Source organism: Falco rusticolus, chromosome 2 (assembly GCF_015220075.1).
Source record: "Falco rusticolus isolate bFalRus1 chromosome 2, bFalRus1.pri, whole genome shotgun sequence".
NCBI classification, from domain to species: Eukaryota; Metazoa; Chordata; class Aves; order Falconiformes; family Falconidae; genus Falco; species Falco rusticolus.
In genome coordinates this window covers 82,286,291-82,304,213 of record NC_051188.1, presented here as the reverse complement: position 1 = coordinate 82,304,213, position 17,923 = coordinate 82,286,291, and the positions used below count along the sequence as shown (strand labels likewise).

At 37.3% G+C, this 17,923-nt stretch overlaps 1 protein-coding gene across 21 annotated transcripts in view; it reads right to left on the bottom strand.

Annotated features, from left to right (window-relative positions):
• Positions 1-17,923, bottom strand: part of CASK (calcium/calmodulin dependent serine protein kinase) — a 226,378-nt gene continuing 208,455 nt past the window's right edge. For 6 of the 21 annotated variants that reach the window (XM_037376848.1, XM_037376853.1, XM_037376858.1 and 3 more), the window contains 6 exons: positions 14,165-14,245; positions 13,993-14,073; positions 9,857-10,059; positions 7,571-7,654; positions 5,246-5,272; positions 1-1,424 (listed from right to left, as the gene is read on the bottom strand). In XM_037376848.1, the coding sequence (XP_037232745.1) occupies positions 1,248-1,424; positions 5,246-5,272; positions 7,571-7,654; positions 9,857-10,059; positions 13,993-14,073; positions 14,165-14,245 (653 nt within the window). In that variant the 3' untranslated portion in view covers positions 1-1,247. The remainder of the gene's footprint in view (positions 1,425-5,245; positions 5,273-7,570; positions 7,655-9,856; positions 10,060-13,992; positions 14,074-14,164; positions 14,246-17,923) is intronic. The other 15 variants (XM_037376851.1, XM_037376860.1, XM_037376866.1 and 12 more) reach the window with 6 other exon arrangements.

The following is a 17,923-nucleotide window of genomic DNA, read 5'->3' as shown; positions in this document are numbered from 1 at the left end:
TTTAATTGTTGAACACATAAAAGGAAGTATATTTAAAATAAAAAAAATTGGTCAGACTGTAGAGTCAATTACCATTTTTAAAGGAATTTACAGGGCTGTTGTAGATGAGTCTTTTGGAATAGTCAGTTTATCGCAGTGCCTAAACTGGTTTCTTCATTGCACAGTATTTTCTTTTAAAATGTGTGCATTTTTAAACAATTACATACATATTAAAAATCAGCATTTCTTTGCTTAAACTTAATTAAAACGTTAATACTCTCAGACAACACAGATCTGAAATGGTGAAACCAGTAATTGCCCCCTCCCACCTTACAACAAATTAAATTGAGACAAAATTACAAACACATTTCACTACATGATTATTATTAATAAAAATCAGTTTGGTTTTTTTTTTTTTTATAAAGTTGCCCAAAATGCAAGGGATGTGCATAGGTTTACAACTCAGTCAGAATAATATTTTACTTTATTCCCTTGGGTACGTGTTCCCATGAACGGAATGTACTTTGCTGTAAATTACAGGTTTTATCAACACAGATACACCAACGGCATGAACGCTTGCGACTGTCCACATGCATTAAGAGTCAAGACCCAATTTCAAATTTCTAAAAGTTTTACAGAGTTCTTCAAAGAGACAGTATCACATTATCTGGATGTTACACAAAAGTACTTAAAAACACTATCCTAGGAAAAAAAAAGCAAAAAAAGGCCTTTAAAATTAATGAATTTGTTTCGTAACCACTAGACTAATTACTTCAAATAAATAAAGGAAAGCAAAGTATTCCAATCCATAAAATCAGACTCTAAAAAGAATGTAGTGTTCCACCCCCAAGGTAAGGTAACAGAATCATATTATTATTACTATTAAAATAGATTATAGAAAGCAGCATCTATTTTGTGCAGTTTTTAGGGGCCCTTGAAATAAAAAGCTATGATTTCCAAAAATATAACATTCCAAAGGACTGAATAATACATATATTTAAAGATACATTTTATTAAAGTTGAGGAGAAATGATTAAAAAAAGATACTGTCTCTTTAAATTAGCATTTAATTTTTTTCCCCCTCCTCCTATCTATTCGGACATGACAATAATTATATTTTAGGTCACACTACATCTAGGTAGTCTCTAGGGGCCAAGACCTGTTGATACAAGGTCAATAACGAAGAGGTTTTCCATGTATGAGGTGGTTCCCAGTAATGACAGATTTTTAATTTTTAATTTTTTTTCCTCAATTCTCTCGTGATCGGTCTAGTAGACCCAGGAGACCGGGACCCACTGTGAGGCTGTACACACAAGCTCGATGGCTTCCTCCAGGTGCCTGATAGTTTCATCAATTTCATTGTTGATAATTGTTAGGTCAAAGTAGTGTGCATATGTTCTCTGTAAGATTTCAGACTCCTTCTGCAGGCGCTGAAGAGATTCATCCTGTTCAGCAGTCAGAAAAGAAAATGGGAGAGAGAGAGAAGTTGGATCCTTTTGTACTCTTCTACAACGGATTTCTAACCATTGCTTATAGAGAAGGAAAAGGGCAAAAAACAGGCCTTGGGGAGGCCCAGGCAGTTTAGATCCCCCACCTAAATCTATGGAAACCACAGAGGAGAACTGGCACAATTTCTCTCTTGAAGCTGACACTCAAACAGCGCTCAGTTATTGACATTACTTGAGACAAAACACAAGCCTAGCAATAAAAGGCAAGGCAGAGGATGGAAGCTTAGAAAAGCAGTACAGACATGAGCAACAGAGACCATATACGAATAAAACGTACGAAGTGCACAAATACGAGCTATTGGGCCTACGGCCAGGTAAGAACATGAGAAACAGGAGAGGGCATATTGTCAGGGATCAGCTGTTGCTGGATTTGGTAATGATTTCAGTCTTCTGGGTCTACCCATTTACTGACAAGGAAGTTCTCATTCCGCGTTACCCTGTAGTTCCCGTTTCAGAGCATTTCCAGCATCTCCGAGTGTGAGCTCCTGAAGATGAGCCATGCAGCCCACCCTCCAGAAGGGCCAGCCACAGCAGGCTGATGCTCTCCATGGCTTTGTGCCAAATGTCCTTACAGAACCAAGTGCATCCCACTTTGCGGGTGTGCTGCGGGACTCTGCACAGCCAGCAACGCCACAGCGACAGGCTTGGTTAGCGAGGTCTGCCCTTCTGAGAGAGCAGGATTGCAAAAGGCTCTTCTTTCTAGGGCTCTGCAGCAATTACAAGTTTGGATACCCTTCCTGCAAATTCCCGTAGAAATTAAAAAATAGTAACTGGCTGCTTTCAGGAACCTTGAAATAGCCACAGGAAAGTAATCAAGTCCTTCCTGTCCCACAGATTTGGGGTGGAGATGGGGCAAAATTACACATGAACACTATAGACTCCTACTGCTCTGTAGTATCTATCTATAGGGTCACCCTAATTATCAGTCAACTGGGATACACTTTATCATGACAAGAGTTTTAGGCTGCAGGAAATACAGGCACAGTACCGATAGCTGTTTTCACAGGAAATTATTCTGGGAACAGAATTTTATCCAGCTAGTAAGAGACTCCTTTCCTCCCCTTTACCCAGCTAGTAAGAGACTCCTTTCCTCCCCTTTTTTTCTGTTTAAACTTCCCAAGTATTTGTAATGATGGTGACAAGTTGCTGTAGAACAGTGGCTTTCAGGTCCTCTGTAGGGAAGAATCTGTGCTGAGACAGTTCTCCTTCCCTGTAGCAACAAAACCAGCCACTTCTGGAGAAGTTCTGTACCAAAGTTACAGTTCTACTTCTCCCCTGAAGCTGCAGCCTCAAATGAAGGGGGGATGTCGCCTTCACTTGATAATCACTACAAATTTCATTCAAAGTTAGACAAATATTCCTCACGTGCTTCTGCACAAGGGATGCTCCTTGTATGAACCATTATGCATCTAGAACTTCCACAGAAAACACCAGTGCATGCAAATTTAATTTATGCTATTAACAAATTGGGCAATATGGATCAATACTAATATTAAATATTTTTGTGGAGCATTTCAAATGGCTCAGTGTCTTTAAGCCAAAATCTTTGTTAGGTAAACTGTCAACTTCTCATAGATTCCAAAAGAGACATCAATTCATATCAGCAGAGGATATAAACTTTTCTGCTTAAATTAACCTACAAACGAAAAGAATTCATACTTGCCAAGCAGAATATTTTCAGTGATTTAAACATCTCTAGCTAAAGGTTAATTTTATATTTACAGCCAGTCTTACCAAAATCATATCGCACCTTTAAAAGTTTTAATCTCATGTCACAAAGCTAATAGTACCTGAAAAACCCCCGTGAGGCCTTAGAACTGTTAAGTCATATTTAGCTTTTTAAATGCTATTCAGATTTCCCAAGTGTCATCTTTACCTACAAGTATAAGAATAAATTTTTCTCAGTAAAGCATCTATCTTACTGTGACTGACAATAAAAATCTGAAAACCTTAGATCTATCTCATCTTAAAACAAACAATGGTAGGCAGAGAAGTATGAATGCTAATATTTACCTTGTACACATAGATGTCACAAAACTAAGTGTTTCAAAAATTCATTAAATTTTAATGTTTTCCTGACTTAGCTTCTCCTAAAGCCAACTTTACTGGGATCAAAGTGGGTTGTATTTTGGAATATCTAATTTCATAGCCTGTTGGAAATGTAAAACATTATTTCTATCATATAATTTTAGGGGCAGTAATAAGTCTGGGACAGGCCACTGGAGCAGTTTTCAAATACATTCAAACCTTCTCAAGCTCTGCAAAAAGAAAAAAGCTTACAGTTCTTGACTGACCAGATTTCACCTGTTTTTCTGATAAGAGTATCTATTTGTACATTCAAAACCATGCCAGACTTGGCCAAGTGTTTCTTCTGTGTCTATAAGTCTTAAATACCAAAATTCCCACTTCCTCAAAATTTTTGCTGTAGGAAGTTCCTCTCCATTTCTCTAAGATTTCTTAATTAAAGTTTGAATAGTGAACATCCCAGCTCATTCTCGAAGATCTCTCTAGCAGTTGGGCTCTCAATAGTGTCAAGAAAAAGGATATTTATCAAAATGTTCAGGTACCCACAGCTAGACAAATGAATGGGCACAACTTCAGTCATTTCACATTTAGGAGCAGAACATCTGTCTTTCCTTCTTCCCTCAGCTCTCTGCAATATGCATTTTACACAGGTCTAGTTGCAGCGCGTTCACTACGGGAACAGACTTTTTCTTTCCCATCACTAGAATTCAGTTCACTTTCCTAATCTTCTCTCCTTCTCCACCATAGCTGGGACAGGAAGGAGTGAAACATGACTTTTACTCATGAAATCTCTCCCATGTGCATAACAGCTGCCAGTGATACTTTTGGTCTCTGAAGGCTGGGTTTTTTGGCCTTAAAGTAGATAAAGACAATAGCTGCCACTTGTGACAGTCAAAGCACAGCCTAAAAAATTACTAATACTCCCTCCTAAGGCTGTGAACAATGTATACACACCATCCAGGCCTTTGACAATTTTGCTCTGACAGAAATTCTCCTCAGTTTAAACAGCTGTCAGACTGCAAACTTCTGAAGAAAAATTCCTTTTATTGTTTGGCTGTAGGAAGGGAGGAAGCATAGCTAAAATCCAGAAGAATTTGGCTCAGTGACTATTTACACATCTCAATAAAGATCTAGATCAAAAAAGTGGAGCCTGTCAACTCCTCTGCTGCTGTCTGGGCATTGGGAGGTGGAAAACAGCTGGAGGAAAGAGGAACTACTCCCACGTTTCCTGATATGCTCTCTCCTCTCTCTGTTTTAGCACAGCAATAATCTGATTTAAGTTTCCCTTGTGATTAGACAGGTGGGTACGCTCTGGGAGATTTCCTATATGATGTAAATTGGTTTTGCATTTTGCGGAATTGCTCATAGTGCACTGCTATACTCAGTTGGAACGTGTAATATTTTGTCTCCTAACTCTTGCTGTGTGGTCCTCGATTATTGAGATAGTTTGTGTGGTCCACAATAGGCTAAAGTGTCTCAAGAGAGACACTTTTAAGATCAGGCCTCTGCACTGATTTTATCACGAAGTTCAGATGTTCAGCTGTAAGAGTAGAAATTTTGCGCTCTAGTTTCTTTTTACTAGCAGATAATTTTGGTGCAGATATCTGAAGTCATTATTACATTAAATTTTTATTCCAATGGTGAAAGTAATGTTGAACGGGAACGAGCATATCTACATTCTAGAACTACTGAAATAACCAGGACTACCTTGTCAGCCCCTAGCTGGTACTTACAGGCAATTTTCTGCACCATTTTGGCAGCTATGTACAATTAGTACGAATGCAGGAAAATGAAAAGAAAAGCAAAGATGAAATTTAAGAAAACATAAGGGAGGAAAAAAGGAGAGTCATTTACAGAAGTGTCTCAAAAAGCGTTAAGTAAAATATAAAAAGCAGGATACGAGGAGAAACAGAAAGGGATATTCATTACGCAAATGAACTTTTTCAAAAGGAAGAATGAATGGGAAATATGAAACACACACTCCACCCTTTGCTGCCTCGCAGGTTGCTAACACACAGACGATTTGTGTATCTCCCTTCATGCAGCCCAATAAACCTTTGAAAATAGGATCCTGTATTCGAGTAAGGTCTGTTGCTGTTACTATTTCCTGCCCCTCCCTTTCCTTAAGTTTAATTGATTCAGAAATTAGCACACTTTAAAAGTGAAGTTCAGTGATCAAGTGCCTGAGTGAAACCCTCCATGCACAGAGACTTCAGTCACAAGAGCATAAAATAAAGACATAGTCTTACAGCACAAATGCAAGTATTTACAATATGGTACTTCTACTAATATTTCTTTGGCATGAACAAATACTTCCCCACTGCTGCTATAAAAACTACATTTCTGTCCTCATCCCAGCGTACCACGGGAAAACATTTTCTCCCTCATATGAACTGTCCCAGATGTCTCTGCATTATAGCCTACAGCTGGAAGATTAAAAGTTAAATACCACTGGCAGATGAGTGAGGCCAAGGAAGACTATTTGGGAGCTGAGACACAGGTATGGAGGCAACAAACCCATGCAATTACATAATTACACAGGGTACTTGGCTGCCTGAGTGCTGCTGCAAGCACAATGCTTGCTTGCCACATCCTAAGAATGATTCTAATTATTTTTAAGTGATGCCATCCCATTTGCCTGCACAAAGGCAAATTCAGTATAGAATACAAAACACTAGCATTTTCTCAAGATTGTACTGATTTACAGCGTATGCCAACACCAGCAGTTAGACAAACTGTCACTTCACTAACACTGTAAATTGTGATGCTCTGAGAGATCTTCGTCTGTACGCTTGTGACGTTTACCAGTTAGGGTATGGGTCCATAAGACACAGTGAAATGACATCACTTACTGCTGTGAAACTTAAAAGATCTAAAAGATACTTCCTCTCCATCCCATCTCTCTTCCTGGCTATATGGTTTCACTACTTGTTCTGGTTGGCATTGGTGCTTGTCAGAGCCTATGTGAGCTGCTTGAAAACTGACAAAAATCCAATTTAGAGCTAAAGTAGCTTATTAAAAGATCTGGTAAGTGCCATAGTGAGTGCAGACTGGCAGTACATGTCCCAGAAGCAAGTTAATCGCTCCCTTCAGCAACAGCGAACTAGTAGAATGCCTCTGCTGCCAGTATAACTGCAGCTCAAGGCCAGTATGTTTCAGTCTTCACTTGCTATTTCCATAATCATTCAGGGTATTTGCATTTACATATGTTTGTCTTGTTCCTTATTTTCCTGCAAGCCTCTGCAGTAATATCATAGTTTCATACTTTTGATACTGTAATTACATTTCTATAGAAACAGGCTGTAGAGACAGGGCTTCTGACTATTTTTGCGTGACCAAGGAGGCATCTAGGAGATTTGGAACAGATTCATGGTCAAATCCAATTGATTAAATACCTTAATATGGTTTCAAAAAGGCTGAGCAGATAAAGTGTATAAATACTGTCTGCCCTGTTGTGAGCTAAATCCAGAATTGCTTGATACCATCTTTGAAATCAGTAGCAATCTGCAGAGCAGATACTCTATAAAAACTAAGTAGGAAATTCAGAATGTAGACCTGCATGAACACTTAACATTATTCCACAAGCAATTACCCACTTAGCCAAAGCTCCAAATTCTTAGAGAACAGTCTTTGAAATTAATGGGTCTATTTCTGATATAATTTGCTGTATAGAAAAAATACTAAAGATAAAGGTGGAATGACCGCACAGTCACACACACCCATTTCTTCAGTTCAGGCTAGCTGTAACCTAGTGCTAGCATTGCAACTTGTAATTGAGTAATTGTGCTAATGATCTGCTGAGGGTTTGGAAATAGGGAACGAAACAAAAGATGTATTTTTAGAATATATCATATGGATCCTCCAACTTGTAGTTCATAGTTTCAATTAGAAAAATCAGTTAATAACCAATTAATACATCTCGATCAACTTAATGCTACCATACAACTGTCTTTCTGCCTCTCCATTTACAAAGAAACAATTAAAGAGTCTTATCTGCATATCTGAATCTCATCCTTAATGCTGTGTCTGATAAGACATTAGATTGCAACACGTCATACCTCATTAATGCCTGGGGTAATAGTAGGTGCAGCAATAAAAACAACAAAAGGAGCAAACTCTGCAGTTCTCAGGACCTTCAATGCCTAGGTGAAAAAAAATCAGATACTTTAGAAGAATCTCCCAACAATCAACGTGAAATAAGGTAAGTCACACAAGCAAAAGATACAAAATCAAGATTTGCCACCACTGGTATTTGTTTTTAACTGATCTGGAGTCAAGACCTTAGTAATACAGACACTTCACTTTTTGCATTATTTTACATTTTTGGTGGTCAAACTGTGTATCTATCCTTAATTAAAGTGAGTTTTCATGACAATGAAAGCTTTAGCATCTTCAGAGAGGCTCTTCCCATACATTCTCAGAGTGCAGAATTCTGTCTGCATTTAAACTGAATGATTAACACCAGGTAAAAAAATCAGTCATGCCATAAACAGGGGAAGGAGCCAACTGTATTTTAGAATAAATATTGATTAGAGTATCATTTTTGTCTGACTTTTTCTACCTACTAATGGTTTTTTATTACTATTTTCTGAAACAAATGAAAATGTGATGTGAGGAGTTCAAAGTTTTTAAAAAGTAAGCACAGTGAAGTGTTCGTAAAGTGAGCGTAACACTAATTCAGTACATGCAGCACCAATCCCCTGAACCAAGTCTATGCAAAAGAAAAGAGTTTTCATTAAAAAGTTGACTTAGTCATAATTTACTGAGTAACACACAGAACTGCCATACGTGAAACTTTGGTACAGATTCCAGCTCGACTGAATTGCAGAACATCAAGTAAACACACCTCAGCTGAACTCAAATGGATAGACAAGATAAAGCAAGACTATTAAAGGTCAGTCTTTTTTTGCTCCTTCCACTTCCTGTCTTCTCCGAAGTTTTTTATTAAGAAAAAAACCCCAGAAACACCAACCCACAATCCACTCTTATTCCAAGCTAAAGAGGTTTTAATCTCCCCTGCTTCAAACCCACCTATATATATAATCTTTGCTAACCTCCTCCAAATAAGAGATATACCCGATACGTGAAAGTCAAGAAAACTCACATAACTAAGAGTACCCAAGGGAAAACTGGCAAGTGGTATAAGATAACTAGGAATAAGTTCACAAACAGGCTGTCCTTATTGAGCTGAGATGGATGCATAAGGGTACTGGTTAAGAAAGAGGTTCGCTAGACACGTGCTGGAGGAACTGTAGCAAAGGTGGCTGTTATGATATGTAAATATATTCCAGTAAAGATTAAAATGGCTTCTGAGAATTGTAATGCTTCTGAATAATGCAAGTTGAAAAGGTTTATCAAGCGAGTTTGCTTTCAACAGCTGTTCCATTTCCATTTGAACTAACTATAAATACTGCTCTCCCTGAAACCTTTAAGTGTGTTTTTTTATTTTTCAGAACAGCATCACACTGGCATACTATGTGAACTGTCCTAAATAATTTAGTCAGGTATCTTTTTTCTGTTATGAAATTCTGAAAGAATTTGAACTTCTTGAATCCATTCACAAAGAAGAAAGATGGCAGCAAATTTAAACAGATAACACTGTTTCCTCCCATTTCCTTAAATCCGCTAGAATAATATAAACATCATGTTTGCCCATATTCATGTTGTTCCACTTACCAAAACACATCCCTGTGAACTGGAAGTCATGACTACATGGATGTTTCAAAGGAAATGTATTGAGTTTTCCACTGAAGATTTAATATAATGGATGAACAAACTATAATTTTTTCCTTCCTGCCCTCCTCTGTAAAGTGTAACACCGCAACACAGAAAGGAGTTTATAAAGTAACAACACTGATCTGGTCATTGTGCAAATAGGATCAATATCGGTGATTGACCCCAAAAGCTTCTGACCATGCTCAATAGTGTTATGGAGCCAAGAGTCTGTTAGGAACAAGATTACACTCTAATATAGCAGCAAAGAAAAATTTTTGAAAATAGCGAAACATTACTCCTGGCAGGCAATGAAAATAACTTGTTTTGATACATTTCACTGGACATGAAGCTAATACAGTAAAACGTTTCATGGAAAGTAGATTTTTCAAGCTACAGTGGTTGCATACCAAACTAAATGATGAATTTGTTTTTGCTCTATTTCTTCTAACAAGATGATTATTAGAATTCCACTTTACAGACTGATACCTTGGTGTTCCAGGGAGTTTTGTTCCACATTACTGTATGCATTACTTATCTAGTGTGCAATCAATAAAAATAAATATATCTCAATAAAATAAGGTTGAACAATTTGTGATGAGTCCCACTTTCCTATACGTCTAATTAGTTACCTGAGGCTCTACATCAAGTATTGCAATTAGTCCCTGCTCATGGATCTTTCGTATTGTTTCCAGTTTTGTCCCATACATTGCATCCTCATGGCTGCCATATTCCAAATATTCATTGTTTGATATATCCTGCATCATTTGGTCATGAGATACAAAGTAGTAATTTTTCCCATTTTCTTCATCTTTCTTTGGAGGTCGGGTTGTGTCTAAAAATACAAAATACAAAACACTTTTAGTACAAAAGCAATATTAAACTTATATGTGGCTTTTTGTTTGGTTTATCAATACTTATTGACTGAATGACGACCTGTCAAATAACATACAGAACAATGAAGCACAAGCTTGAGGCAGGCAGAATGACAGGGGCTGGGAAAAGCAGGAATCTGGGGGATGCATGTTGGGAAAAGTGGAGATGAAGGGATGTGGAAAAGGTAAAAATCAAAACATAACAGAGGAAGAACTGAAGGTCATAAATAACCTTTACCTGGTCAAGACTATGAGACTCTATCAGCTGCTTTCAACAGCAAAGGCCAGATCTTACGGTTTTTAGAGTTTCTAAACAATTCAGTTAACATCTCCATTCTACCCCAGGGGCCAGTAATGGGCCGAATCCTGTTCAACATCTTCCTTAGTGATCTGGGTGATGGGGCAGAGTGTACACTGAGCAAGGATGCCAATGATACACAACTGGGAGGAGTGGCCAATATACCCGAGGGTCATGCTGCCACGTCCGGACGGACCTTGACAGGCTGGAGAAACAGGTTGACAGGAACCTCATGAAATTCAGCAAGGGGAAGTGCCAAGTACTACGCCTGGGGAGGAACAACCCCATGCACCAGTACATGCTGGGGGCTGACCAGTTGGGAAGCAAGTCTCCAGAAAAGGTCTTGTGGAGGGCCCTGGTTAACACTCAGTTGAACACGAGCCAGCAATGTGCCCTTGTGGTTAAAGAAGGCCTAAAGTATCCTGGGCCGCATTAGACAAAAGTATTGGCAGCAGGTGGAGTGAAGTGATTTTTCCCTCTATTCAGCACTGGTGAGGCCACACCTGGAGTGCTGTGCCCAGTTCTGGGCTCCTCGGTACAAGAGAGACATGGATATACTGGATAGAGTCCAGTGAAGGGGCACTAAGGAACTGAAGCATCTCTCCTATGAGGAAAGGCGGGGAGATCTGACACTGTTCAGCCTGGAGAAGACAAGACTCGGGGGGATCTCATCAATGAGTAAAAATATCTACAGTGAAGGTGTAAAGAAGGAACCAGTCTCTTATCGGTGATACTCAATGACAGGACAAGAGGTAACGGGCACACACTGAAACATGGGAGCTTCCGTCTGAATGCAAGGAAACTTGTTCACTGTGAGGATAACTAAGCACTGGAATAGACTGCTCAGACAGGTGGTGGAGTCTCCATCCTTGGAGATACTCAAAAGCCACATGGACATGGTCCTGGGCAAACTGGCTGTAGGTGGCCCTGCTTGAGCAGGAGGGTTGGACCAGATGATCTCCAGAGGTAGGGATCTCAACCATTCTGTGATTCTGTATGCCATCTGTTCCTCTTTTCCCCACAGGCATGCTGATATCCACTTGCTTCTCTCTCTTCTAATATCCCCTCACAAATTGATTTACTCTCATATTTTTCCACTATCATATTTATGTTGGTGACATATCTGAAACACATCTCTTCCCAATCTGATTCCGTATCTTCCAACAACCCTATCATAACTTCAAAGAAAGTATCAAAAAATTGAACTCATCTTCTATTTTTAATTATACCTATTACTGTTCTGAGGATTAATTAGCAATCTTCTGAGGATTAATTAGCATATTTCAAAGATGAAAAGTTCTATATAAATATTATAGATCATAGTTATTATTTTAAGGAATTCAAGAACAATGGATTATATAAACCATATAATATCACTATGCTACTCACTGATGCCCTAGGCCTACTGAACTTACATACTTTTAGAGTTCCCCAAAATTCTCTTCTTTTGTAAAAAATTTCTGTATTTTCCTATTTTTACTTAAATTCCTATGAGGTTTTCTGCTTCTAAGTTTAAAAAGTGGGTGAGGACCTGATTACTTGTGGTCAAGATTGATGAAAACTAATTAGCAATAACATATTTTTCAAATACATTGCTTCTGCAGTGGTAAAAGATGCATGGCCTACTAATCCTTTTAATTAACCACCACTGTGTGTGACAGGAACTTTATGATCAGGTTTTCAGCAGGAAGATAATTTCTTCATAAAGCATTCCCCAAAAGTCCACATCCAACACAAGGCCTATCTCAAAAGCTACCTACTCCTACCACGGTTTTGTGAAAGAATGCAGAAACAAACATCCCTGAGAGTTGGAGAGAATAGATTTAATTACCTAGAGTCAGCTGAAAGACAGATCAGGTTCCCGTAATACTTGAAGTGTATGTGATAGATTTTATATGATCTGTTTATAACACTAACATAAGAAAGTAATGGGGGTCTCTAAACACCAGTATAAAGTGCTAATTTAAATGCCCTAAATGCCTTCAATCTGAAGCATCCATATAGAACTACCGGATATAACACAGGATTTAAAGAGACCATTGCTATTCTGGAGTGGGGCTGGAGGTCAGGTGATGTCTAAAAGAGGCATCTGGACATCGTACTGATGCTTAAGCACCTGAATTTCATCCTGATTTGCAGTCTAGACTTTTTAGCCTTATATTATCAGTGAAGCAATTTCAGTGCTTCCACAGAGCAGGGATCTACAGGAAGCAATGTAAGGTGTGGTTGGCATGGTATAGGTGAGTCCATTTTAATCAGTATTTGAAGACAAAACAACTAGTTCAGCTTCTACCTCCTCACAGCAATCAATATAGTTAGCACTTGAAAGAGGCTTAGTGAAAAGCACCCTGCAAAACATTTATTACTCTTTGTTTCAGTTCTTTGTAATGGAGAATGTATTTGCTGGGTTACTACTCCCCCTGATATAATCATGTCTGAATTGAGTAACGTAGGTACAATGTATATCACACACTACTGACACTGCACTTTTAAAATGTCTAATCCAGGATTTTAGTCTATAGATATAAACAGCAGTGTGGCAAACAGTGCAGCTTCACATTGCTGCTGGGGTGATGATTTAGTGGCCCATGCTTTCAAAAGGGCCAGGTCTTTCTGTTTTCCTTCTGCTGGTACTGGCCTTTGTCTAACTCCTTAGTCAGCAAGCCTGGGAAACAAAGCAGCAGCCAACTAACCCTTTTCCCCTTCCAAACAGATTTACAGGTAAGTCCTTAAAAATAATACTTTTTAGCAACAACTCCTTATAGATAGAAAACCACCTAAGTCTAATTTTAAAGTAAAGCACTAACAATGTATAAAGAGATTTAAATTAATACATAATGGTCATCAGTGTAACTTCTGACCCCCATATTGTGTTTCTGGGTCAGCCTGAAATACGAGTAGACACAGTTAGCTGATGGATGCTCTTGTTTCAGAATGCCTAGCTTGAGGAAAGAGGGTGCATCTCCAATAGATCATGTAGTAGGATATGCAATTCCTGCCATGGTAGTGATGGAGATTATCATGAAGGGAAAACAGCCCTGTGCTCTTCATAACAACCCACTTGCAAGCAGTGAAGTTAACTGCGTTCTCTTTTTCTTATTGTCATCTCTGGAAACTTGAAGTTATTTTAGTACACCAGTCCTCAAGGCTAGGCTGTGAAAAGTAATTTAAAACGTTCAGATCAGGTACACATTAAAGGTTTCCTCTAAATCCAGTTTACATTTTTTCTCATGGGAATTATACAGTTTTAAATGTCAAGGCTGTTCCAATCATACCTGAACTGTAAATGTAAAATTAGCACAGAAAAAAGAAAAATGTTTTAGCCTTCATTCTAAAGTAACAAACATTTAGGGTAGAAAGAAGTATGCTTAACAAGAAGTTTTGTGACTACTAAGAAACTTTCAATGTAAAAATGGTGCTACTTACTACCCTTCTGCCTGAAAAAAAAAAAGAATAAATATACCCAGTTCTATCACAATCCCCACCTTTAAGATAGGATTCAACTCGGCAGAACTGCACACATGTAGCAGTACAATGGGTGTGTTGTCAAGGATGACACCAACAATTTTGCAGCACATTGAATGTTGCTACTTACGAGGAATGGGGTAAGCAAATCTGTCCGGGTGTTTTGTGATGAGTGTGTTTTTTATGTGTCTTCTTCCAACACCGTGGGCACCTAATCCACAACACAAAAATGAATTATAAATTTTCCACTAAAAGAGATTCAAAACTATGCTGTAATGTTCAGAATAATAACTCAAAATTACCTAGTAAGACTAGTGTTTTCCTTTTGAATGCTGGCAGTTTTACTACTTCTTCATATGTGACGAGATCTAATTGATCAAACACTAAAACACAAAAGAAACCCCAACAGGGATAAGAAAAAAGGCACATTAAGGGTGATAATTAATTGTGCTACAAATTATAATTCTAGCAAGTTTTAGATTTATAATACAAAGTAATATGCTATGGAAAATAAAACTAATTTCATTATGCAACTTTAACAAAAGTGTTCATTTAAAAAATGTTAAAAAAAGCAATAATAAAGCTACTTAGGAAAGTTTGCATGTCCTTTCATGCACTGTTCAGCAGACCACAAAAATTAGCTAAAATGGCATGCCATTCATGTTTGCATTCCTAAAAAATAGCAATATTAAAGAAAAATCTGTAGACAGTGACCAACATGAACACAATATGAGAACATCTATTTACACTAAAGATAGGGCTGCTTTCATAATCATGTTTTAACAAGATCTAAGAGCAATGTACAGAAAAAAGTGTTAATAGCTTGTGGTATTTATTCTTCAAAGCTACCACCATATTAATTGTAATTAGAGTTCTCTTTAAACACACGTGCTAGTTAAATTGACATGCTTTTAAATCTTGTGACAGAATGAAGAATTCTAATGAAAAGTGATGGCATTACATAAAAGAACCTCCACCATATTTAGCGAAAAAATGTAAAAGTATTATTTCAGAAATAATTTCAACTGCAATTGAAACTGGATGAATTCCTTCATGCCTATCAATCTATTGTCAATTGCCAAGGTATACAATGATTGACAAATCAAGTTTTGTTCATTAAAAACAGCTTATTCCTCCTGTGCCCAATAACACAACACCTCTGGTAATTCTTGCAGAATTTTAATAAAAAAAGAAGCCAGGAGGCAGTTAATTATATTTATAAAGATTACAGCAATCAGCAATTGTGAGCAGCACAACTAGCAAGAGTTTTCAGTCCTGTATTTATGCATGCTATAAAAAGAAGGGAGGAGAGACTGCATTTAAAGTATGAGATCTTTGAGTGTTCCCAAGTCCTATGCTGGTGTATTCACCTCAACTATATCTCATCCATCTTTTAAGATGAGTCCAAATATATCCCTCTCCCCCTATCCAAAACCTCTTCTGAAAGTAGGCAGTGGTGGGAGCTTTAGTTTGTTTGCTCCACAAGTCCCCAACCACCAAGATCAGCATTAAGACTGTGAAGCCTACCAAAAAGCAAATGCTCTTTGTAATTAAGTCCCAGTTAAAGCAGCAGAAGATTTAACTTAATGTGTTTTTTTTAATAGGGCAAATTTTTCAATTCAGCAGTCTTTTTACCCTAAAGAAAAAGTACAGCTACTTCAATTTGGTCACACTACAAATGTCTCAATTGCCATACTCAACTCTTTAAAAGATACAAAAGCGAAAACTTCTTAGTCCATTTAAAGCATTTTGAATTTTATCCTAAAGAATCTCTTTCAGCCTTTCCCCAAATACTACAAGCAAGAATTCTGTCATATTTTTCTTCCATTCCACAGACACGGAATTCTTAATACTGTCCTTTTTGCACCTTCACACTATTTAAACTAATTAATAATTCACTTCATATTAGAAAGGGTTAAAGATCTACAATATGTTAAACAGTTTCACCATTCTAACTATCTAGGCCTGCATTTTCCCATTAAAAAATCATAATAATAAAAAAATCAATCCCTTATTTTTTTCTTGAACAAAACCACATTATGTTAGATACAAACAACAGGAACAAACAACATAAATGATACATATTAATGCCTTCATCACAAACTAGCAGCATGGAGAAGATGTGTCTCAGTCTACGTGGATTTAACTAATGATTGTAGGGTTTTCAAATGTGAAAGAAAAATGATTAATTTTTTTAATATACACAAGATATGAGGAATACAGGGCACATTTAAAGACTAAACTTCAATGCTTCTGTGTTACTAGCTAATAAAGAAAAGGAGGTCTTGAAAGGAAACAGTAAGAAGCAAATAAAGAGGCATTGTCACTTGACAGGTTACTTACATGCACAGAGGCCATTGGGAGTAAGACAGCATGAAAAATGTACAGGGGTCATTGAGATATGGCTTGTAATATATTAGTAAAATAAAAAGTATATGCACAAAATAAACTTTACCATGCAATAGTCTAAACACAAGGCAAATAAATCACATTAAGAAATGATAAACGTATTTTATAAAAGCTTGGCAATTTTCTACATTATGCATAATATGAAGCATAGGTCTAGTATGTTCTAAAGAGTGTTCTTTTATGAAGTCCTGCAATAACATTCCAGTAAAATAAATAATATATCTAGATATCAGTATATCTCTATAGCATTTATAAAAATGCCAGTGAACCTAATAATGAAAAACATCTAATTTTTTCCGTGGGCTTTGGTTTAAAACTGACTTTACAATGATAAGATGTATATATGATTGTGAAATTGTCTCTTGAAGGACGCAGTACTCTAATATCAAGTATGGAGGAAAGAAAAATGGGATTATATTTCTCTTGTAAAGGAGAATATATTTGTTTTTAAATATAAAAAGTACCTGAAATATTCTCCTCTTTACTTCACAAACTATGTCTGATTTGCAGAATAATTTCTTTTCTAGTTCCAGTAATATCCCAATAGAGCACACCAAAATCTTAGCTCTCAAATCATCAGCTAGCCACATAAATCTTAGCTGACCATGAAGTATTTTACTAGGTCATTTCTCAGCACCCCAGTTCAGACTCATCCCTAAGACAAAAATAACAGGGAAGTCCAAATAGATTACATACTGCTAAATGATTTATTGAATTTTATGCTAAGATATGAGAGAAATAAACTCCACTTTCTTTGCAAGAGCAACATTTTGACATCTGGATTAGACTTCTCAGTTCCAAATTAATTATGTTTATTTTGGATCCACCAAAAGAAAACATCTGGTTTTTATTCTGAGACAGGTAGACACTGAAAGTTTGCAAAAGCCAGTCCTGCCATATTTGACTAACAATACCAGACATGACAGAGTAGTGCAGAGAAAATAAATTCAGTACCACCTTAGTTAAACTTAAATTCATGTGAGTACCACAGCATTTCAGTGAACCTCTTTATATATTACATTTGGCAGAATTCCCTGGAATATTACTGGCATCACCTTTAATACTGCAAGGATGCCAAGATCAAAAAACATCAACAAACTAAGAGAAACCTTGATTCCAATCTGCGCTTTCATAAACTTTTTGACTTCTTAAGGGAAAGGGGAAGTGTCAGATGGTATTCTGAAAATAACAGTTTCTTTTATGGTCATTATGATAACGTTTAATGCTCATGTTTCTAATTTTTGGCAAACACTGTGCGCCAATGTAAAGTGACTAACAGCACTGACAGTGGCAAGCACTAAGGTGGGCAAACTGTGATTCAAAGTGTCACAGTTTGCCTTCTCCAAAATGTCCCCACTCTATCAAGACAGAAAAGTCTAGATTACCTTCCTTTCAGGGATGTAATTGATACAAAAAATCTTTGAGCTAGTTTTGCTCCTCAAGTATCACCTGCTCCTTCTCCTTCCCTAGCCATCCTTTTTTCCTTCACCTGTTCTTAGTAGCATGCTGTGCTTAGTCACACTGACATTATTAACTACGCAGTTGCACTGTGGGCTGCATTAAAAAAATTATCTGCCCTAAAGAAAAAGAATCTATGCTTTTTGTTGGGTTGCTCTTCAGTTAATACCATTAACAGTGTGGCCACGCAAAGT